The 23,081-nt window shown below is 49.2% G+C and overlaps 1 protein-coding gene across 5 annotated transcripts; it reads left to right on the forward strand.

The window, feature by feature from the left end:
- The first annotated feature begins 1,838 nt into the window (after positions 1–1,838).
- Positions 1,839–21,726, forward strand: Naa60 (N-alpha-acetyltransferase 60, NatF catalytic subunit). 5 transcript variants are annotated; one of them, XM_021734882.3, is made up of 7 exons: positions 1,888–2,028; positions 5,038–5,127; positions 13,842–13,957; positions 15,106–15,235; positions 17,073–17,169; positions 18,038–18,272; positions 19,263–19,553. In XM_021734882.3, exons 3-7 carry the CDS (start codon positions 13,848–13,850, stop codon positions 19,417–19,419), a joined length of 729 nt encoding a protein of 242 aa, XP_021590557.1. In that variant the 5' UTR covers positions 1,888–2,028; positions 5,038–5,127; positions 13,842–13,847; the 3' UTR covers positions 19,420–19,553. The 5 variants fall into 5 exon arrangements, with proteins under 5 accessions (XP_013219524.1, XP_021590557.1, XP_040133825.1 ...); XM_040277891.2 differs by having other exon boundaries at positions 1,890–2,028; positions 5,041–5,127; XM_005337745.5 differs by lacking the exon at positions 5,038–5,127 and having other exon boundaries at positions 1,890–2,028.
- The last annotated feature ends 1,355 nt before the right edge of the window (positions 21,727–23,081 follow it).

Below are 23,081 nucleotides of genomic sequence, written 5' to 3' on the forward strand. Positions count from 1 at the left end.
TAACATGCTTACCATTCTTCACCTGGGGATCCTGAGCTAAATGCCCTTGGATTCAGTTGATCTGGATGAAGCCTGAGGTTCAGCAGTTTTAACAAATTCTAGGTCAGATTCTGACCCACAGCCCAGGCTGAGGTGCTAGGACCCAGGTCGGGTTTTGCCTCTCCTGTGTAACTGAAAGGGTTTACTACTGTTTCCATGTCCTAGCAAATGGGAGAGTGGAGAGTAGGCAGTTTTCTTTTTCTAACCCACCTTTTTACTTTGAAAATTTCAATATTCCTGAGTATCTAAAAGAATAACATAACCACCTATGCACCCTTCACCTACCTTCACCAGTTAACATTTCAGCAATGGCCTTTTAAGGATGTGACACAGAAGTTGCCTACCTCACTTTCCCTCTTGGTCACCAGTAAAAACTTTACAACAGAGCCCGCCCTTGCTGCAAGGAAGGCTAAGTACAAGCTTATCTTGACAATGATTTGGCCTGCTGTAAGGAGTGGGATTTTATCACTACAAGAAGATATGACAGCCCAGTGTGGTGGTACTTGCCAGTAATCCCAGTAACTGGGGAGATTCAGGCAGGGGGATCTCAAGTCCAAGACCAGCCTCAGCAACTTACAGAGACCCTGTCTCAGAATTTAAAAACAAAAAGGGCTTGGGGAGTAGCTCAGTAGTAAAGAAGTGCCCCTGGGTTTAATCCCCAATATCAAAAAAAGCAAAAAACTATAGATATGACAGATTAGAATTCCTTCGGATTTCTTTTCTGAAAGAGGAAGAAGTATGGGACAATGGGTTCCAGGGAATACTCTCCTAAACACTGGTTAGATGAATCTTGTAACCAATTGTCTTTTCATATTGGATTCTGAAAAGCTTGCAGCTAAAAGTGCGGCACATGTTTTAAAAGTAGGACTTAATAATGTGCATTTTATTACATGCCCACCCTCATTTTCCCTTTATTTTGCCATATTTGTGTGAATCTTATAATCAATCTTAGTTTTTGTAACATGATTAGTTCGTAACTAGAAATAATTCAACAATAATACACACTAAATATAATCGGATGCTCAAAATGTCTTAAAGGGGTCCAAGCACTAACCACACCTGCTGCTAACAACAGCATATTTGTGGTGCTTAAAATGTAAGTCTACAGAGTTCTAAATAGTAGTATATGGATCTTCGTCTGACCAAGTGATTTTCCAGCCTTTTGAAAAAGAATCTTACAGAAACTGTTACAAAAAGAAAACACAGGTTGCTATAAGGAGATCAAGATTCCGCTAGCTACTACCTGGACAATAGACTTAACTATTCACTCTTGATCTAGTTAAGCCAAGTTACCTTTAAAACTTTAAAATTTTTGGGAACATTTTCCATCTCGAAATGTTTAAAGAATAGTTTTAACATTTCTAAGTACATTTTTACAGTATTGTGGGCACAAAAGTGTTTGCGATGACTTAAATCTCTTGGATAGTAATTAGATCCTTTGAGGTTATTCATTTCAACGCCTGGCCGTACGCAGCTTCTTGCTCCATCCTTTGGGTATGTGGAGCTCTGTCGTTATTTGAAAGCAAGGTATGCGTCCCCGTAAAGTCTTTGCTCAGCACGTATCCCCTAACACCAAGCTCTGGGTGAATTCCTCGATGAACCGCCGCAACCTGAGGCCACCCCCGTCTGCTACCGGAAGCCACGACTTGCCGGAGGGCGCCGGCGCCGGGCTCCGCCCTACGCACTTGCCGTTCACCACCACCGCTCCTCCACCCCGCCGGCTTCTGGGGGACCTGCCCGCTCCCAAGATGGCGGCGCTGGCGTCAGGGGGCGGTGCCGCGCGGGGCGGTGTCCAATCGGCTTCCGGGCTGCGGCGCGGCCGGGCGCGGGAGGCGGAAGTGCCGCGGGCCGCCGCCTCCGTCCCGGCTGCGGCCCCTGCCGGTTACATAACTCGTTGCGGGCCCCGCGCGGTCTCAAGTCCGGCTCCCTGAGCCCCCAGGATGCGCTGAGCCCCGCGACGCCCTCAGCTGCCACCGGCTCCCGCCCGAGGTGAGGCGGCGGGCTCTGGCCTGCAATGTGGAGGACGGGAGGCGGCTGCGGGCCGGACCTGTAGGAGGCTGGGCTCTGGGGGCCAGCGCTTCCTCGTTGCTTGAGCGTCCAGCCCGCCGGCCGGTTCCAGTGGCGGCGAGAATTTGCGCCGGCCCAGAAGCGGGCGAGGGTTGCGGGTGGCCAGCCGTCGCCTGGGGTCGTTTCCGCGCCGGGCCCCAGGGCGAGTTGTCGCGGAATTTGAGAACTAAAAGGCGGTGCGCGGAGTCCCGCCCCCGGGGTCTTGGAGGCGGAGGGTCTGGCCCGCGGGGCCCTCGCTTCCCCTCGCTTCTGGGTACTTGTTGCGCCGGGCTGATTGTTGGCAGACTTGTTGGCCCTTCGGTGGGCTCTGCCTTGGTCCCCTCGTGACTTCCCTTCCCAGCCGTAGTTTTAACACTAAGACAAATGCTCGCCTTCCGGGGAGCTTACGGACCGGCCGTGCAGACCCTCCACCACCTCTACAAATTGGGCACTTGCCAGGGAGATGAGGGGATCTGTAGCTTGTGTGGTTTGCCCCCCTGACAAAATTGAGGGAAAGCTGTGGGCCTTCGGTGAACCTCCGACAAATAGCTGTGCCCTGCCTGGAGGTGAGACAAGGAGGTACTCTGCAATAAACATGAACTTTGGCTGCTTCCTTGATCTCTGTTCCCTTTGCCAAGTCCTTGAGCTGGGTGAGCTTTTGTGCCACTCTTGTCACTCATTGGTCCTGAAAGAAAAGAGTAACAGCCCAACAGAGTGACACTCCATGATGTACCAAATCCCTGGAGAGGTGGTTTCCTGTTAAAAAGAGATTTTCCCTTCTATCAAAACATCTAAGACATAAAACCCCTAGATGACGCATATCTGTTGGAGCAGGGCAAGCTGTGTGGCTCAAAATGCAAATCTTGTATGACACTGTGAAGTCTAGGGAAGTTGTAGAAGTTCTGTGGTGGTATTTCTGACTGGACAGGTCACCTTCAGTATTGTTGAGTTAAAAGGGGCCCGGAGCAAAAACAGGTGTAGATACTCATGTGTGAGCATACATCAGTGAATTGGCCTAAGCTATAGAAGAGCAGATGGGAAAATCAAGCAGAAGAAAATCAAGGGCTATCTTTCCAGACCAACAGATTGATCACAACAGGGAACATAGGTCTTCATCCTCCTCTTGTAGAATTTTGTACCCATCAGAAATAAGGTGCAAATCAACCCTCTGAGATTGTGGCATTCATGGACCCCTCCACTGGGCTGTGGTTTGCTGGAATTTCATCTCACAGAGCTAGCAGATGTGCTAGATTTGTGTTGCAAAGTCAGGCATGATCTGGTGTCAACATGCCAACATAAAGCATTGTTTTTTTTCTTTCTTTTTTTTTTTTAAGGTCTGTATGTGTCCTATCTTTAGCCTCTCCCAGTTGTAATTTGAAGTGACTTTATCACCCCGTTTGTTTTAACCACACCCACGCACAGTGTGGGGAGTAACTAAAGATGTGACTTGTCTAAGTTGCTTAGCAACATCATGCTTCTGATTGGAATGGAAGAAAATTCCTGGATGTTAGGAGATTTGAAAATAAAAGATAGACCTGAAGCAAGACCAGGAAGGGTGCTGGTGTTCATGACTTGGAGGTCACAGTGTGCTGATGACTTGGTGCCTCAGTGTACCTCTTAGCAACATTGTGGCATCTGGCAGCCTAAGAATTGTTTAGATCACACAGATATAGAATCCTTACCTTGCAGTCACAGGACACACATGTAAACAAAGTCTTTAGAACAGTTCAGAGCAGTGACTGTCTTTGCTTGACCAAAATGGGCCAGAGGTCCCACTTCTTGGTAACAGCTCTCCCCATTGAGTTGAATGTGGCTGCTTATCAGGCATGTCTTCTCTTAAATGGTGACTGCTGATCTACATTTGATATCCATTATTGCCTCATCATCCCCTGCAAGGAACTCACAAAACCCTCATGGTGGTTTTGACACCTGTGTTTCTCCTTTGCAGAAAGCAAGGCTGGGGTGTGGTCTGTACTGAAGTGTATGTTGCTGGAACTGCTTTCAAGCCACATGCTGGTCTGCAGAGTGAAACTGGAAATGCTGGCTCTTTTAGGCTAAGTTCAAATGCTGTGATTCAGAAAGGGTTGTATATGCCTTGGTACTCCAGAGTTGGGCCTCCTTCCCTGCAGTCACTCTTTTCAGCATGGCCTCTGGTAAGAGCTAGCAGAGCAAGCAGTTCAGGGCCTGTCAGGAGCCCAGCAATCACATTGCTGATTTTAAAATGTCCTGTATGTTTGACCCAGACACAAATGAAAGAGTTCATACTCTGCTGGGCACAGCAGAGTATGTGAAGTGCTTGTGAAGAAGGGGTCTGAATGTGGAGCCAAGGCTTTCTGCAGGAAGTGGTTTGGGGTCCAGGTCAGTGTCGAGTGGTGGTGCTTAATGCAGCTGGAATGCCCCAGTGTGGAAGCTGGCAGGAGAACGACAGTCACCCTGAGGTAGCCACAACTCTGAGCCAGGGGAGAGACATCAAATGAGGATCAGCTCCCTCATGTCTCTTTACCTCAGTCAGGATCTATGTGGCCAGGAGGAGCCAAACATACCAAAAATGATAGTAAAAGCAATCATGAGTGTCACAGCGTAGATATTTCAAATGTCTCTTCAAATTATAAGGAGAATGACTACTTATTTTGCCCTAAAATAGACTTTCAGTTCTGGCTTTTAAATCTGGTGCCCTTGGAATAGCATGGCATTTGGGGCACTGATGCCAGAAATAAACATTCTAAACACAGATTAAAAGTTCCAGCAAAGTAAAGATGTGGTCTTGGATAGGGACACATAACAAATGTTGGAGAAAGTCCTTGTTCCTTTTGCTTTTATAGAAAGACAAAAGAAAGATATTCTGTCATCTTTAGCAAAGCACATTTAAAAAATTCTTCCAGCTCTATTTTTTGTGATATAATTATTGTTATTAAAATCAATGAAATTCTTCTTTTTTGTTTATTCCTGAAGTAGGTTCCATTAGGCAACAAAGTATTGACATTTGAGCCCAGCTTGAAAATAACTGTTAGAAGAAAGCAACACCACTTTATAAAACAGCAGGTAGGTAGTATTTCCTTAAGTACTGAAAAGGACTCTTCTGGAAAATATTGATGCAGCACTATTTCCATCATTCCCTTGGCATTCGTGGATTGCCATTAGATACTTCTCCCATACTTGTTTCTCTGGAAGGTGCTTGTTCCACTGCCCTTGTAACCTGTTTGGGGATGATTCACTCCTGTTTTTTTTGTAGCATTCAGCACATCTTGCCAGTCAGACATTTGCTGCTCCTCTTTTACCCAGAGTTTCAGATTACTTTGCTTACCCTCAGGACGCCCCATATAGCCTTTTATTAAAGTCTGCATGCAGAAAAGGGCACTGTCTCCCCAGGCAGCATGGCTTAGACACACCTGTGCAGCCTGCAGGCCCCTCACCAGGCAAGACCTTGCCTGTATCAAAAATGTTTTTCTCATACAAACCACAAGAAATCTGTGACTATTATTATTTTGGGGGATGAGTACAAAATTCTTTACTGTTGCTTATGAATTATTTTTTTAAATATTTATTTTTTTGTTGTAGTTGGACACAGTACCTTTATTTCACTTATTTGTTTTTATGTGGTGCTGAGGATCGAACCCAGGGCCTTTCACATGTGAGGTGAGCGCTCTACGGCTAAACCACAACCCCAGCCCTTGCTTATGAATTATTAACTTTACTATGAACACAGATTAATTTTACACTTTTATACTTTAAAAACGAAAGATTCCATTCTCCAAAAATAAGCCCTTTTGGAAATGGTTGTCTTAAAACGTCAAAATAATTTTTCCAATTGGATTTCGAATAGCTACTAGAGTTGCTCTTCCGAGGTCACAGGAACCCTGCTTGGCCACCCTATCTGCAGGCTCCTCTACAACTTGCAGTCTTGTTGAGAACTTTTATTTATGGCACCAGTATCCCAAGTGCCATGAAAGTCAGTGCTTAGTCTGTCCAGATCAGGGCACAGGGTTTAAAAGTCAGTGCTTAGTCTATTTTAGTATAATAGGTACTAGTTCTACTCATAATTTGAAGAGATGCTGTAAAATTTCCCAGTCACTACTAATTTTAAATATCCTATATGACTATTTTAACAAACCATCTAAAAGTATTTATTTATTTATTTGATGATAAAAACAACCCAAGATTGTTGCAGAAAACTAAGAGGGAAATGAGTGATACGACACAAACATCTGCCATGATTCCAGAGACAAATTCAGACAGGAGTTTGAGTTCCTTCTGAATATCATTTTAGTTAGAAAAGTTAACCTCAGCTAACTATAACTGAGGTTATAGCTCAGTTGTAGAGTTCTTGAGTAGCATGCATGAGGCCCTGGGTTTGATTCCTCAACACCCAAAAGGAAAAAGAAAAAAATGATTAGAATCAAATAGTAATTTATGCCAAATCTGACCTAATTTCATATTTAACATGTATTTGATTCTGCAGGATCTTAAATGCAAACCCAGAAATGGAAATATTAAAAAAAGAGAGAGAGAAAGAAAGAAGGAAGGAAGGAAAGAAAGAGAGAGAGAGAGAGAAAGAAAAGGAAGGAAGGAAAGAAAGAAAAAGAAAGAAAGAAAAACCCCAATAACCCCCAGTAGAAATCGCAGCAAAAGAAGCAAAGTGTGATGGGCCCCAGCCCCCTGCACCTTGTTTTCTATGCCAGGAACGTAAAGCTTTCAGGCGACTTATCCATGGGGTCTGGTTTTGGCTCCACACTTTCTGGCCCCCAGTCTCCCATTCTCTTCCTCCTGGGTCTTGTTCTCTCTGTTCTTCCTCTTTGTCTTTGTCATTCTGCAGTTCTGATGCTGACTGAGGGGGCATCAAAGGTGAATCATCATTCCTCCAATCTGACTTTAGGGCATAGTCTGGCCCTAAACTTCACTAGTGGAGACCCAGAGTGACTAGGGGATTCAGCTGGTTGGTGAACAGGAAAGCACTGCCAGCCCAGCCAGGCAGATGCACAACACAGGCAGAGGCATCTTCCGCCTGTTGTGACCCTGTGCATTTCAGGTGTGGTATTCAGGAAGGTGTGAGGGGATAGATTTCTTTGTCCCTGTGGGGGAAGAGTTTCCCTTTCCAGATCAGGTGACAGCAGTGTTTACTGGTCTGCTGTTCACTATGGAACTCTCTAGCCAGAGCAGTAGTTTCTGTACTTAGGTCACAGTACAGGACAGCTCTGCAGCTCCCTGTGGGTGAGATTCCCACTGCCCACAGCTAATTCTCCAGTTCCCAGAGCAGGGCTTGACCTTCAATAAGTTAATGACCCAGTGTGTTCACACTGGGTCACAGTATGAAATGGAGGGAATGTTCCACCAGAGGAAGGACTGGGTCTGGACCTGGGACCTCGCCAGAACCATGTAGTGCTATTTTTAACAGAGGCATAAAGAACATGGGGCCAAACCTGCATTTTAAGGGAACAGATCCATGAGGAGTTTTTTGTTTTGTTGTTTTTTGTGATACTGGGGATGAACCCGGCAGCCCTCTACCACTGAGCTATATGCTGAGTCCCCTCTTTTATTTTCATTGTTTATTTTGAGACAGAGTCTTCTGAGTTGCCACAGCTTGCCTCAAACTTTTGATCCTCCTGCCTCAGCCTCCTGAGTGGCTGGGAAGTGTGTGCCACCAGGCCCAGCTCCTTGTGGTTTGGATAACCACAGGATAGGACGGAGCAGCTTCCCATCTCCCCTTCTCTAGCCCTTTCCCTTGACCCCTGCTTTCTGTTTGCTGATACCATTCCTTCATTTAGCTGGTCCTAAACAGAATTTTGAACAAACAGAATCCTCTGGTGTCATTAGTTACTGCTTAAAGATGTGTAATGGGGCCAGTATTATGGCTCAATGGTAGAGCACTTGCATAGCACGCGTGAGGCACTGGGTTTGATCCTTGGCACCACATAAAAATAAACAACATAAAGTCATTGTGTCCATCTACAACTAAAAAAAAAATATTTTAAAAAATGTGTCTCAAATTATATGTGGTCAATATATGGGCTCCCCTGAGAGCATGAAGATTTGAGTAAGAGGCTGCTGTTCAGAAAAAGAGAGGTGGGTGTTTGTTTCTTGTCACCCTGCAAATGACTCATCTTCCTACTACACTGAAGTCTGGAAGAAGCCCAGGCTGCTGTGGAGACGGCTTGCTCCGCCAGGACAGCTGCTCTGGTGAACACAGGAGCTATGAATGGTGCCGTTGCCTCCTCCACACTCCGCTTTTAGCCCTTCGCCTATCTCACTGCTGTGCACGACAGTGTCCTGTGGCTGTCACTGGTGTGTTTTTCCTTTTCTCCTCCATCCGTCCTAAAGGCAAAAGCTTAACATTCACCATTGTGGGGTTTCCCAAGCAGTGAACCTGTGTCTGCAGAATCTCACATTCCCAGGGGCCTTGTGGTCCAGCTCCTGTTGGTGGAGGAGCCTGTGCATCTTCCTTCATGCTTTGCTTGGGAGGAAACCTGGTGTGCTCAGGGTGAGGGCAAGGACGGTGCTTTGTCATGGAACAAAGGGACATGAGGATCTGAGAAAGAGTGACCAAGAGAAGAGCTGCACAGAGTTTGGGGAGGGATTTTCCTGAGAGGAGGCTGCTGGGTCTCAAAGAGGGGCAGCTGGGATGGACTCCAATGAGCCACGTAGAAGTTGGTGAGTCTAAGAAGAGAATGAGGGAGGAAAGCAGGAGGCTGGCAGCAGGTCCTGGTATTGAAGGCCAAGGAGGCATCAGGGAGGCCTGAAAGATGTTTCTTGCACAAGGGTATCTACGGTCCCTTAGAGGGAATTTTGTGCAGCAGTGAAGATTGTAAAATGCAGGATGGGGGCCTGTGTGGATCAGGGAGGAAGGAGACATAGAGCTGGCTGGGGCCTGTGAAAGTAGCCGTCTGATGTCATCTTCCCGGAAACTCGGAGGAAGGTAGTAGAATCCTTTTAGAGTCACAGGAAAGAAGCTGAAGCACAGAGCTGGAGAGCCATCCTGGGACTCATGGTTGCTGGGATTAGCCTGGGGAACTGGGACTCTAAATTTCAGCAGGATCTGGAGCACAAGGGGCACAACATAGAAGGCATGTGGAGGGCCAGCCTGGTGCTGGCAAAGATGAGCCATGGTAAGAAAGAGAAGGAAGGCCCAGGTAGTGTGGCCATGCTGGCTGGACCCGATGGCTGCTCCAGAGGTTGAGGGTAGAGTCCAGTGCACCTCTCAAGCAGTTAAGAGAGCAGGATAGGCTTTCAAAATTCTGCTGATTCGTCTGGTAACAGAAGCAGCATCTCTGAAGAAGAGGGTGGCCCCTGTGGACTTGGGGTATTAGGACTGGGCTTGCCAAGGAAAGCAAACTCTAGGAAATAGGGTTGCCCCCACCTTCTTACTCCGGTGTGAGCAAAGTGCTTCTGTGTCACCAGGAAACCCTTCCTCCCTAAACTAGAACATGCGGGATTGTATGTCCCTCAGATCCTGAATGCCCCAGCACTTGGCAGTGATGTGTGGCACAGGATGTGCCTGTGCCTGGGGATGTTGGGGTATCTTGCAGCTCTGTTTCCCTATGTGAGCCAAGCACATGGAAGCCCTGGGATGTGGTGTTGGTGAGAGGGTGCCCTGCCTGGCTCTGCAAGTGGGGATGGTGACAAGTGGAGGTGCCAGCCTCTTCCTACTGCCACAAGACCTCAGGGAAAAGTAGCCTTCAGTCCTGTGATTGGAGGGATTATTTCAGTATGAAAGGGGTGGGGGGTGGTTTGCAAACAGCCTCACAAAATTGAGGTAGGAGGAGTGAGCAGTGAGGAAACCAGAGCCAGTTGGGTCCAGTTCCCAGCAGGGTGTGCTCTTCATTTCGGTCTTGGAAGATCCTTTGTCTGCCCCTCTTTGGATTGCTACAGTCACCCATGGCCTGAAGACAGAGGGCCAGGACATCTAGGGAGAAACTCCCCAGCTCATGTTCTGCCTTAAAAAGTCAGGTGAATTTCTGATTCTCCTCTATACTCTGTCTGTGCTTGTCATAGAAAATGTGTCTCAGGCCTTTTTAGGCAAACATACCAGAAGATGGCTCACATGTCTGTGACTTTGGTGCCTCCATCCCCCCAGCACAGCCATAGTACCCATTCCATTTAGAGGGCCTGAGACAGACAGTGCCAGTCTCCATCTCCCAGGGCCTCTGTGCTGACTTCGCCCTGCTGATCCCTTTGCTGAAGCTGAGTCATTGAGATTCTTGGCTCTGTCTCGTAGTAACCTTAGAGCAATGGGGCATAGGTATTTGTTGGAAAGTTCCAGATGGGCACATGAGGATCCCCACAGGTGCCAGCACCAGAGTGTTGGTCATGTAAATGGCACATGAAGTCATCTAGGGCTCAAGCCTGGCTCTGCTCTAAGCCTTAGTCACTCTGTCTTTCCGGCATTGGTTGTGCTTCATCACCTGAGGAAAGCCTCTCCGGTGAATGGAACGCATAGTCATAGGCCCAGTGCACTGGGCCTGTGGACTGCTGTGGGCCTGGAGAGTTCTTTGACCAAGCCCTGTGTCAGGAGATGGCTCAGAGGTGGGTTGGTTGGAACATTCTTTGCCATCTACTGAGGCTTTGGCCCTGCCTTTTCTAGGGGCCCCACACTTATCTGGGTTAATTCACAGTTTTGTTTAGCATAGGAACTGGCTACCAGCAGCATTGAGAGCCTGGGACATGGATGTCCCTACATGGGCAGACAGCATGGCCACCTGAGGCCAACCATGGCCCAGAAGAGAAGCTTCCTGTGTGGTCTCAGCCTGTCCAGATAGAGGTGTTTTGGTGTCTGTTCTCACTTATGTTCATAGGCACAGACCTCTCACAGAGCACATTGGGTGGCAACAGTGATCCTCACAGATTCAGGCCCCTGATCCGCAGAAATGGCTTGCCAGACTTGAAAAGAGGACCTGCTTAGTCAAAAGACCTCCTTTAACCAGCTCCATGTTTTCTTCCCATAGTTGGACTCAGAGTGCTGTTGCAGCCAGCCCAAGGCCAGCCTTCCCACAAAAGGATGTGTGAGGTGGGAGCAGGGTGAGGAGACATGGGGCTGTAGCCCTGCCTCTGGGAGTCTCGGCCCCTAGGTCAGCACAGACCCCTGGTCTAAAGGGAGTCTGGTAAACTACAGGCCAGTGGCCCCACATCTCCTCTCATGGCACAGCGTGGCTAGCATCTCCCACCTCGTTGCTGCCAGTCAGATCAGACACTGTGATCACAGCGTTCTCCCTCAGTCGAATGTGACTTGTTTTTGTTTTTACACCAAGGCCTCTAAAGAATTGGTCTTTGGAAACGTGGAAGTACTTTTAATAGGAATGGGAGAGTCTACAAGTTGTGTGTCTCACAGCCTGTTTTTTCTTCAAAGTGAAACTGGGAAGAGCCTTGTCCCAAGAATACTAAGGGAAAAAAATGTAAATCCCAGGACATAAGAGATTCTAGTTTAGTATGAATTTCTCTCTTTTCTATCAGGCCTCAACAGAAATTTGTGTTTGTTTGATTGCTTGTTTGTTTGTGGTGCTGGATTGAACCCAGGGCCTGTGCATACGAGGCAAGCACTCTACCAACTGAGCTATATCCCCAGCCCTCTCAACAGAATTTTTTAAAAAGCTTTTAAATCATCATTGATGTTTGTATACACAGACAATGTCATGTACCGTAGAGTTCAGCTTGTTTGGACAGGTGTGTATGGAGGTAATCATTACCACCACAATCAACGTACACTTGTATCCCCCAAGAAGTCATTCCCTAACCCCCAGGACCTTTGTGGTCAGTCCCCTGCCCCAGGCAACCACAGAGATCCAAGCCTTGCTGCTTCTGTTTCCTATGTGTCAGCCTCTCGGTTCTTGAGGTAGGTCTGCCTGTGGTCACCCAGGCCATGGCTCTGCTGGTTGGTGTCATTTGCCCATGCACATACTATTCTTTCTGGGGAGAGCTAAGCAATGATGTCCTGTTCAGAATCAGCTGTGTTGTGGGAGCTTAGCTGATAGGGGTGAAATGATGGGTAGGCATTTTGTTCCATCCTTGACTGGGGCCTGCAGACTGTTGAAGCTGAAGGCAGACTCAGACATAAGCCATGGTCAGGTTGACAGGCACCGCGACCTTGAGCAGCTGGTATGGCTGAGTGTCCAGGTCCCTTAGCTCTCTGCACAGTTCCTGGACTGAGGCAAGTAATGATAGTCCTTCCCTGACCACATTTATTATGAAAAGTTTCAGATATAGAAAAGTTGCACATATAGGGTGATAGATGCCTGTAGTGTGCCCTGCTACCCACTAGATTCACTTTTTGTCATACTCACTTCATAGGTAAATTTTTTTTTTGAGCCATTTAAAACAGATATCATGGTTCTTCACTCCAAGTATTTCAGCTTTCATCTCCTGGGAAAGATGTTACCTCTCTGCCTTATGGCATGTAAGAAAATTAGTAATAGTTTCATAACACTCCCTCCTGGCCAGGCTGTTTGTCTCCCCAAAGTGTTGTTTCAACTTTATTTCTCTGGTAGGGCTTTACTTATTACATCTAGTTCTCCTTGTCTCTTCTCATTTACTTTGTATGTTTGACTTTGACTTCCTGAAAAGAATTAATGTGGAATGTCAGACATCTGAGTTTCTTGGAGCTCTTTTCTCTTGTTGTTCTTTTCTCTTGTTCTGTGCTGAGTGTCATCTGCAACTAGGAAGTTTGGTCTAAAGGCTCCATTGGGTTCAGAACCAGTTTGAGGCAGGAACCCCTGAAGCTTGGGCCAAGCTTGAAGCACTGGTCCCAACCCAAGGCCTGAGAGGCAGGGCTGACCTAAGGCTGGGGAGGGCCCTCCGCTGGATGCCTGTCAGCGGGTTCTTACCTCTCTGCCTCTCACCTGCTGGTCTAACAGTCTGATGGCGTCTGGGTTCTGAGATTTCCTTTGGTAGTTTCAAAATAGTGACTTTATGATTCTGTCATTATTTCTACTTTTACTGAATTTTGTTCTTTTGTGATAACTTTTCCTCAAAAAAAGAAATAATAGACTAACACAAAAAAGAACTTTTCCTTGGCCATTTAAGGTGAACTGCACAGTTCCTCCTAGGAAGACAGGATGAATGTGTAACCTTTTCCATTTTGATTACTATTTTTCAACTTGAAAAAGAGGAAACTGTTTTCCCTTTTGTCAGAGCCCAGCTCTTGGGCTCCCTCCCTCACTTGCCTTTTCTTCCTTTCTTCTTTCTCTCCTTCCTTCTTTCCTTCCTTCCTGAGTAAAACAGGCGGCTGCTCAACCACTAGCCTGGGCTGAGTGTACTTTCTGGGTTTAAAAATTGCTGGCAGTTGATTTGAACTCTGGGTGCCTGTGTTTGCTAGACGGAGGAGAAGTTGAGTATGATCCACTGTGGTGCTAGCTAGCACTGCTTGCCTGGGACACCCAGCCATTCCCTGGCCCCAGGGGAATGAGCCCCATATCTGTGTTTGGTTGCGGCCAAGCCATGATTGGAAGAAGTTGGGCTGGCTGGGACTGTTGTGCTGTCTGAAGTTGTGGGATGCAGTCATAAGACATGAAGCCAGGCCACTGTGAGGAGCTGTGGCACCTCAGAACAAAGAAGAAAGAAAAACAGCCCACAGACAGCTTGCTAGCTCTTCCTCATCTGCAGAAAGGATGTGACCGTGACACCTGGAGGCTATATGGGTGTGAGAGAAGACACTCCATCATGGGAAGCCCCAGGTCCCCTCCTGCCTACCTGCCTGCCTGCCTGCTAGGGTCAGTGTACAGAAGAGAACAGGTGAACGAACTGTGAGGTAATGCTGCCTCCTCTCCCTGCAGGTGTGAATGACAGAGGTGGTGCCATCCAGTGCCCTCAGCGAGGTCAGCCTGCGTCTCCTCTGCCACGATGACATAGACACTGTGAAGCACCTGTGTGGTGACTGGTTCCCCATCGAGTAAGTGTTGAGCACCTGTGTCCCAGCTGCAGGATGCAGGGGTGAGGGGAGAACATGGATCCACAAGTGCTGAAACTGGAAGAGGACCCATCAGCCCATGTTGTCAAAATGTACAGTTAGGAGCAGGCCTGGAAGGGCCATGGCAGTCCAGAATTACCAGGTTGGCAGTGGAGCTCAGCCCCTGTGTCTTTCTGCTCCATGGCTCTTCCCACCTCGCCTCCTTCCTCATGTGAAGTTCCCCAAAAGAAATCTGCTCAGAAACTTTAATTACAGATATGTTCAGTGGAGTTCTATATATAATGCAGAGGTCTCAGAACTTGATGGGCCTAAGGCCTCAAGCTCTCAGGAGGTGGAATGATGGTCTGTGCACTGTGAGATAGCAGCACTACATTCTGACCACAGGGCCAGCTGTGCACCCCTGGAGCTCGGAGGAGCTTGGGCAGTACTCAGCCCTGTGAGGAACTTCTCACTGGATGGTTGGTGTGGCCTTTGCAGAACTGAGTAGGGCAGAACACCGCGCCCCTGTATCATGTCCTTCTGCTCTTGGTCTGAAGAATGTGTCCAGTCTAACCTGTTAGGTCTCTCCCATCTTTAAGAAGGAAAACCCATGAATCCCAATGCCTTCCCCCGCCTGACCTGTGCTGGATCTGCCTGACATGACCACATTCTGGGCCTTTGCATGAGGTGTTCTCCATGTTCCCCTGGGTGTGGGGAGTGCATCTTGGCTTTCTTGGTGAGCAGCCCTAATGACATGTTGCCCTTGAGGTTGTGTTCCCCCCTTCTCGCCCGTCCAGGGAAATATTGGAAACTCAGAGCCACCCACCTGTGAACTTGGCTCTTCTTCAGATCACTTCCATGAGTTTTCAGTGCCAAATCACCCAGTGTCCTGGGTTACAAGAGTCCTAAGATCTCAGCTTGCCCAGATGAGAAATTGGCTACCTTGTGCTTCCCTCCATGAATTGCTCCATGGAGACAATTTTATTGGAGTTTTCTTTCCTTTCTCATATCTTAGATCTAGTAAAATCATTTTACATCAGCAATTCCCATTCCTGCCTGGAATGTTGGCTGCTTTTTAGAAGAGAGCTGTGACAGGTAGTTTAAGTGATGGCCAGAGCCCCACAGGCTCACCTGAGTGTGTCTTTCCCCAGGTACCCAGACTCATGGTATCGTGACATCACATCCAACAAGAAGTTCTTCTCCCTTGCTGCGACCTACAGAGGTGCCATTGTGGGAATGATAGTCGCTGAAATTAAGAGCAGGACCAAAATACATAAAGAGGTACGTCTGTGCGGTGATAGACACGATAGTCACTGGACATGGCTGCAGGGGGCTTGCGATAGAATCGCACGAGTGCGCTGTGGCCCTGTGTCTCAGGAGCCTGTGACCTGAGAGTTCAGAGCAGCGCATGAGACTCGTGTCCGGTCGGCTTCTGTGTGTACCTGACATAGGAGTACGTGTGCCTTTACACATGTAGCAAGTAATAAGACCTCAGCAGGCCTAACAAGGACAATCATTTTGAAGCAGGAATGATACATTGAATATCTGCACAGTTGTCATGTGATACAAAAATGTCTGATTTGTGTTGATGGCAATGCCATAGAAACTGCCAGTCCTACTGTGGTTTGTTCAAGGAAATGCTAAGTTTCAGCTCAAGTCTAGTGAAAGTAAAGATATACCCAACCTCACAGATCCCCCTCAGGCCTCCCTACCTACCTCAGAATGCTGAGCATCTGCAGCACCCTCAGGTTAGCACGCCATGCTCTAAATATAAGCTGTAAGGCCACAGGCACACACCACATTCCTCCTGACCGACTTTGATAGATTCTGCTAGTAATTATGGTCATAGTGACCCAATAGTGTTTACCACACTGGTATTTACTCCAAGGAGGGGGAAACCTGAGAGCCTGCCTAGCCTGCATGAGGCCCTGGGTTCTATCCCTAGCACCAAACAAAAAGCAAGGAAGGCGACATCTCTTCCTCTTAAGGAGCCAGGACCACTGATGTCTACCCCATTTCGTGTGTGATTGTTTTAGCGCAGTTGTTTTCATCTGAGAGTAGCTTTTTCTAGCCTAGCTCCTCCTGAGCCTCTTCTTCCATTGTTCAGTGCTAAGATAGCAGAGAGAGAGCAAAATCAATATTCTTTTGATCTTTCCTCTTCTGTGGGACACTATCCCACTTTCTCCTACCTTGTTACCTGATTCTCCCTCTTGTAGATTTTTCCTAGGTGCCCCCAGGCCATCAGCCAGCTTCCTCACAAGGGTGACTAGAAATTTCTGGAATGTGTTTGTTTTCCCTCCAGGCAGGCTTGGGGACCATTTTGCTCTTGGACTTCAAGAGGGGAACCTCTACACCCCAGCACTCACGTGGGCCTTTCTGAGAGACTGGGTGGGTTTGACCCTGGGGAAGGCAGGGCCACTTAAACACTGTCAGCCAGGGCTTCAAGCAGAGTCTACATCTGCTGGGTTCACTGTGGGTGGGTGCTGACTCAGAGCAGGGTCCAAGCCTACCCCACCCGACATGATTGGGGAGCAAAAAGGCTGAGTCACCCAGCGTCCATCCTTAAGGAAGCAAACCACACACCTGGCAGGTCCTTCCTGTTCTTTATGAAGTGGAAGAATTAAGAAGCTGTTGGTGGCTGGATTCACCATTGTCCCATGCAGGGCTCTTCGTGGAGATGCTGGTGGAGCCCTGCAATGCTCTTCCTGGCATGGGTAGTGGAGGAGGGCATGTGTTCGCCTGCACACCCTCCTCAGGACCACCGGGGGCATACTTGTCCATCTGTCTCATTGCACCGTATTAAACACCTGCTATACGTCCCTACTGGACAGGTGTGCCTTTGTACCTGCCATAAGCTACCCAGTTCTGGCACGAAGCAGCCTCTCATCCTGCAGAAAAGCCCCTCACGGTGCATCTTCACAGTAGCCGCCCTCTGCCAGCAGGGCCCAAACGCTCTCAGTTCCATGGGCAGGCAGGGTGACTTTCCCTTACCCTCTTTGTTCTTCCCTTCCCACTCATGGGCTCCAGGTCTCAGGGCCAGGGGAGTGGGCACGTAGACCACGGACAGACTCTGCCATGTACTCTGTGCCTTATCCTGACTCCATCTCTTTCTCTTTAGGATGGAGATATTCTAGCCTCCAACTTCTCTGTTGACACACAAGTTGCGTACATTCTAAGTCTGGGAGTAGTGAAAGAATTCAGGAAGCATGGCATAGGTAAGGGGAAGTGGGCTTATGTTTTGGGTACCCTTCCCCCCTCAATTTTGTCACTTCCCTTGTCCTGATGAATCCAGCTTCTAAATGATCCCCAGTCACCTCCTCCTGCCTGTCTTGGGTCAGACCCACAGTATCTCTCTTTCCATCACGTCTCCCACCCCACTGGCCTTCCCCGTACTCTTTCCACACATCACAGGCCTTTCCACAGTAGCTTCCTTCCCAAATCTGTCACAATTAGATCAGCATCTGCTCTCAGGTGGCTTCACAATAGACCAACCCTTTTGCCCCTCCTACTACCACACACAACAGCTCTGTCTGTTGGCTAAACGCTCTCTGTTGAGAGCAGAAAACATAAATGAAGAAATAGAACTCACCAACATTTATCAGATGCCATGTGATCAAATTCCCATTCCACTTGGTCACAACAGTGAGCAGCAGTCTTCATTTTGAGCTCAGGGCCTCCAGTTTATTCTTATCGTCTAAAAGATTGGTGTGCCTCCACTGTCTGTCCAGTCCACAGGAGGGCACCTCCAGGCCACAGTGGTCTGCAGCTCACAAATTCCATCTGGCCATGAGCTTTCACAGTGGGAGGACAGGAGGCTGGGATCTGATCTGAGCACAGAGACCTTGGACTCTCACAGAAGTCACAGCCCCATCCTCATTGCCCTTTCTAATTGGCCTGCCATGCCAGGTGTAGTGGCTCACACCTGTAATCCCAGTGACTTGGGAGGCTGAGGCAAGAGGATCATAGGTTCAAGACCAGCCTGGGTCTTGAACCTATGTCTTAGCAAGACCCCCAGCAACTTGGACCATGTCTCAAAATAAAATAACTGCTTTACTGTGTGTAACCCTCATCTCCTCTCTTAAGGTTCTCTTTTACTTGAAAGCTTAAAAGATCACATATCAACCACAGCTCAGGACCACTGCAAAGCCATCTATCTGCATGTCCTCACCACCAACAACACAGCGATAAACTTCTACGAAAACAGAGACTTTAGGCAGCATCACTATCTGCCCTATTACTACTCCATCCGAGGGGTCCTCAAAGATGGCTTCACGTATGTCCTCTACATCAATGGCGGCCACCCTCCCTGGACCATCTTATATCCTTTGCTGCTGGGGGAGGACACATGACTTCCTGGCTGGAGGCTACTGAATCAGTCAGTCAGCTCCATGCTCGCCTTCAGATGATAATCATGTGTGCTGTGAATGGGTCTGGTCACATGTGAGGAAAGGAGGTCCCCAATTTCAGCCTGGCAGGAGGGATGGATTTTAACCCCTTGGGCCCAAGATCCATCCATCCGCTCCACAATCACTGATGGGCAACCTCCTGTTCTGGGTGTGCTGGGTCAGTAGTGAGCAAAGCAGACCAAAGCCCCTGCCCAGGCAGCTTGTGCTAGCAGGAGAAAAGAATGAGTGAAAAAACTTTTACTTTCTTTGAACACTTGGGTTCACATTTTCCTCATGGTAGGGGCACAACCCCAGAAGTGTTCCCTACCCCACTGCCTCCTCTAGCTCTTTGTCCAGCCCTGGCAGGAGGAAGACCAGGAGATGCTGCAGTAGTTGTGGGGTTGGTGGCGGGGGGAGGGAGTGGTGTTCAAGTGAGTAAGTCTAGGGTTCATTCACCTCAAAGACAAGCAAATAGGGAAGAAGGAGGTGACCAGAACCAGGGAGGCCACGGAGCTCATGTGAAGTCAGGCCCCTGTGGGCATCCAGGCATCAGCACCATTGAGCCCCATCTTGAAAGGACAGGGCTCTGTCCCTCCTGTTCTAAGGTTTGGGAGTCTGGGGAAGGATCAGGAACAGTTGTCTCCTGATAGACCCCTGCCTCATTCCCTATGTATCACCTTAGAATGGGCATCCTGTCTTCGAGCTAAAGGCTTTTCCCAAAAGGTGCTTTTATCATCAGCCTCTACCATTGCTATTGTTCAAAGTAGAAGGCTCCTCTGTCAAGGCTTTCCAGTGCTCTACAGTGCTCAGTGAGTGCTTGGACCCCCACAAAGTGCAGTGTTCCGTCTGCATGCCGACTGTGTGTCAACGTGTGCAGGCAGGTAGGACTGATAGGGAAGTTGTTCTTCCTTGACAGAGTCCACGGACTATATCCAGCACCTGGGCTCAGCACTAGCCAACCTGAGCCCTTGCTCCATCCCACATAGGATCTACCGCCAGGCTCATAGCCTTCTCTGCAGCTTCCTACCATGGTCAGGCATCTCCACCAAGGGTGGCATCGAGTACAGCCGCACCATGTGATGCCAGCTGGGTAGCTTCTGCCAGACCGCACCCCTCAGCACCCTGCAGAGCCCACCTTCCTGTCCATCTGATTTTTGCTTTCCTCTGCAAAGAGCTGGCGGCCACCTGCCAGCCCATTGGCCTGCCCCAGCTGCAGGCCCGGTGCTACGCGGGCTCAGGAGCAGATCGTGCATCTGGTCTCCAACAGGTAGGAGCAGATGGTAGGGCAAAGAGATCCTGGCACATACAACAGCAAAAACAGAAGTCCCTAGACAGGCACCTATGAGTGTTTCCCATCCAACTTAGAAGCTTTGTGAAAGAGAGCAGGAAACCAGAGAGAGATGCCTCGAGCCCCTGACCATAACTTTATCTTTTCACTTCCTGAACTACTTTTTGTTGTTGTTGTTAAAATAATGCAATTAAATGGTTCAAAAACTGAAAAGGTACAAAAAGATCAAGTCCCTGCTATCTGTGTCCCTAGTTGCTCAGCTTCTTTCAAGCAGTGCCGGTGACCTGTGTCTTGGGTCTGCTTCCAGAAGTTCCACACACACAGCTTTAACACAGCACCACTGTCAGCATCCTGCCTAGTGGCCTTTCCAAGCCAAAGCCCTGTGTGTGCTTCCCAGAGTGAGCACCACATAGGTGAGGCTTCTGCTCAAATGCAGCTGCTCTGGTCACCCATGTTGTTTTGAGGCTATACTCAAGGCTCCAGAGGACATCAGAGCTGGAAGGGACATAGGGATCTAAAGCCCACTCCCTGTGTACACCCACATAGAGGGTTGGTGACTTAAGCAGGCATTGTGGCTATCTGGTTGTATACCCAAGTATGGAGCCATTGGTGCTTTTATTTGCACCAGGACCGAGGGGAGCCTAGTGGCCATTGGCAGGAATGATGAAGAAGAAGAGCTCATGCTTTGGGGTCACTCTGGCCCCCACCTGCAGGTCATAGGCCAGACAGTGGGGATGGGCAGGAGTCCCACACTGCCTTCACCCTGCCCCACTCTCCTCTTCCCTGCAGGCTCCCTGGCTCTCCTGTTTTTGGAAACCTCTGCCTCCACTGGGTGCCCTGGTCCTGCCTCCATGTACTCTCACCATCCCCTCGGCCCTGCCAAGTGTGGCTGCATTCGCCGGGAAGGGGCTGTCCTCACCAGCCTCTCCCACTCCACTGCCTGTTCCTTCAGCTCCTTCCTGCAAAGCCAGACTGAATTTTCTGCTGTGAAGAAGAAGCATAAGTATTGTGGACACCCTTGACCTGAAGACATAGGAGCCTCAGAAGAAGGGGGTGCAGTAAAGAGAATTACAGGCTTTTATACAGGACCCGCCCCAAGAAGCCTAGAGGGTGGGGGTCACCCCTCCCCCCACAAGAGGCTTTGGAGAGGTGGGCAGAGTAGGGTTGGCTGTTTGGGAGAGTAGAGCTCCAGGGCCCAGCTCTGGCACAGTGGTCAGATAATGGGACAGTTTCTTCTTCCTCAGTGGCCTCCTGCTATCTCTTTCCTGTTTCTGGAGAGATCATCCTGCCTGCTGGATTGTGACATGCTGCGTGCAGCTGACCTTCCTGGGATTGGGACTGAGGAGAGGCACCCACGAGGCACTTGCCTATCCTTCCATGAGCTGAAGCTACGAAGCTTGGTCAGATGCAGACATGAGGGGGCTGAGCTCCCCGCTGGGCATCATGGCTGCCAAAGGCTGGTGGGGCCTGGCCTTGGGGTCAGGGGCAGTTGGTGCCTGAGGCGCCTCAGCCTCTGAGGGCTGAGGCCATGTCAGCAGCATGTGTGTCCCATACCTCCAGCATCCCTCACCTTGCACCCCCAAGCTGCCAGCATCCTGACCAGCAGCATTGCTGCAGTGTCATGGGAGCCAGTGCAGAGGGTCCTCATGCCCCTTGCTTCACCAGCCCTCAGAGGAGGGAAGAACTGCTCAGCAGACAGGGCCTTGGCGACTGTGTATACTCCCCTCCCTCAGCGTTTCCCAGCCCGGGGCTCTCAGTGCTGGAGGCAGCCCAACTCCAGGCAGGAAGAGTGTCCCCCTCCCTGGACAGCTCTGGCCAGTGGATAGCTCCTGATGTGCTAACTAGCGTCAGCTGTGTGCTGAGGCCCCAGCTATGTATCCTCATTCCTCTCAATCAACGGTGATCATGTGATTTTTCATTTCTGCCCCATGCGGTCAGGGAAGAGTCTTCCAGAAGGTTCTGCCTTGGACATTCATAATCTAGCTCAGAGGCCTTGCCCTGTACCTCCCTCCTTCCCCGAATCACTGCAGTGTCCAGCCCAGTGTTGAACAGATTGTAGTGTTTTGTCTCATTACAAATAAATAGATTTTATCTGGTCACATCCTGTTCCCAGTGCCCAGCTTGATGCACTCTGGGCCCTTCTCCTGTGTCTTCATCTGGGAGAACTGCTTGCTACTGCTATCCTGAGGATGGCTTCTGATTCTGTTAGCCTTGCCAGGGAACACAAGCCAGTGAAGGGCTTCCAGACTTGAGAGCCACAGCTGGACTGTTTCTTAAAGGGACTTCAACAGCTACCCCTTTTAGTCTGGTCTGGCTCCCTGGCTCTTCACCTTCAGCTGGGGCTGGTCCACAAGGGTAGCTCCCCTGAGGGCTCTCTCTTAGTTTGGAGAAGCTTCACAGACCAATTCAGCACCATAGCAGAGGCTATGGGCCAGCGATGGGAGTCTGTGACAGGTGCCCACCAGCCTGTCCTTGAAACCTTTGGCCACCCCCAGAAGGATTATGTTTGCTTCCCCATTAAGCAGGTGAGGAAAGCTGGTTTGAGGCTGAGAAGTTACCTAAGAGCTGCAGTTAAGTAATGGGTAGACCCTCTGAAGCCCAAGTGTGCTCCTCTGTTCACATACCTCCAGTCTCTGCCAGCAGCAGGGACATGCTGCTTCCTGAGGGTCCTCCCTAAGAAGTATCCATTGCCTACAGAGTGGATTTGGGAGAGGACTGGTATCACTGCCAGAGCAGGAGGCCCTGATGGTGCCCAGGAGGTCAGGCAGCTGGGCACGAGTACCTGAGGCGAGTAGAACCAAATAAGACTGTTGAGCTTGGCCCTACCAGAGTGCCATGCTGCTGAGGCTCAGCCTTGGTTATTTAGGCAAGAACAACTATCATCCTTGCCTAAAGTTGCTGAGGGGTCAACTTTGGGATGAAGGGGTGACTCCAGAGGCCCTTGGTCAATTGTGTGTCCAAGAATTCAGGGATTCTGCTACAACCCACCCTGAAGGCAGCTATTACCCTCTCAGCTGGCCTCCTAGCCAGTCACAGAGACTGCAGGGACTGTCCTCATGGTACCTGCTATAGCAGCCCACCCCTCAGACTACAGTCTGGTCATCTACCTCCCAGGAAGCAAGAGGTTCACACAGTTACCCAGTCTGAAGAGAGCCAGCTCTGCCCCTGGCTGAGGGGGGATTTCCCAAGAAATGGCTGCATTTCTCCCTCCTGGGAGGGCTCAATATACTCAATCCCTGTGTATATCACCCAAGGATCTTTTGCAGGGCCAGCTTGAAGAATCTTAGCAGCCCTCACAAGGGGCCCCATACTTGTAGAACAAGTGGGAAAGGCTTGTCACTCAGAGCCCAATCCACCAACATTCAGGAAATTACATGCAAAGGGTATGCCCACAGTCACATTTCCCCAAATGTCTGCTTGTTGGGGACATGTAGGGTGCTCCTCCACATGAACC

The sequence above is a fragment of the Ictidomys tridecemlineatus genome, chromosome 10, assembly GCF_052094955.1.
Source record: "Ictidomys tridecemlineatus isolate mIctTri1 chromosome 10, mIctTri1.hap1, whole genome shotgun sequence".
Classification (NCBI taxonomy): domain Eukaryota; kingdom Metazoa; phylum Chordata; class Mammalia; order Rodentia; family Sciuridae; genus Ictidomys; species Ictidomys tridecemlineatus.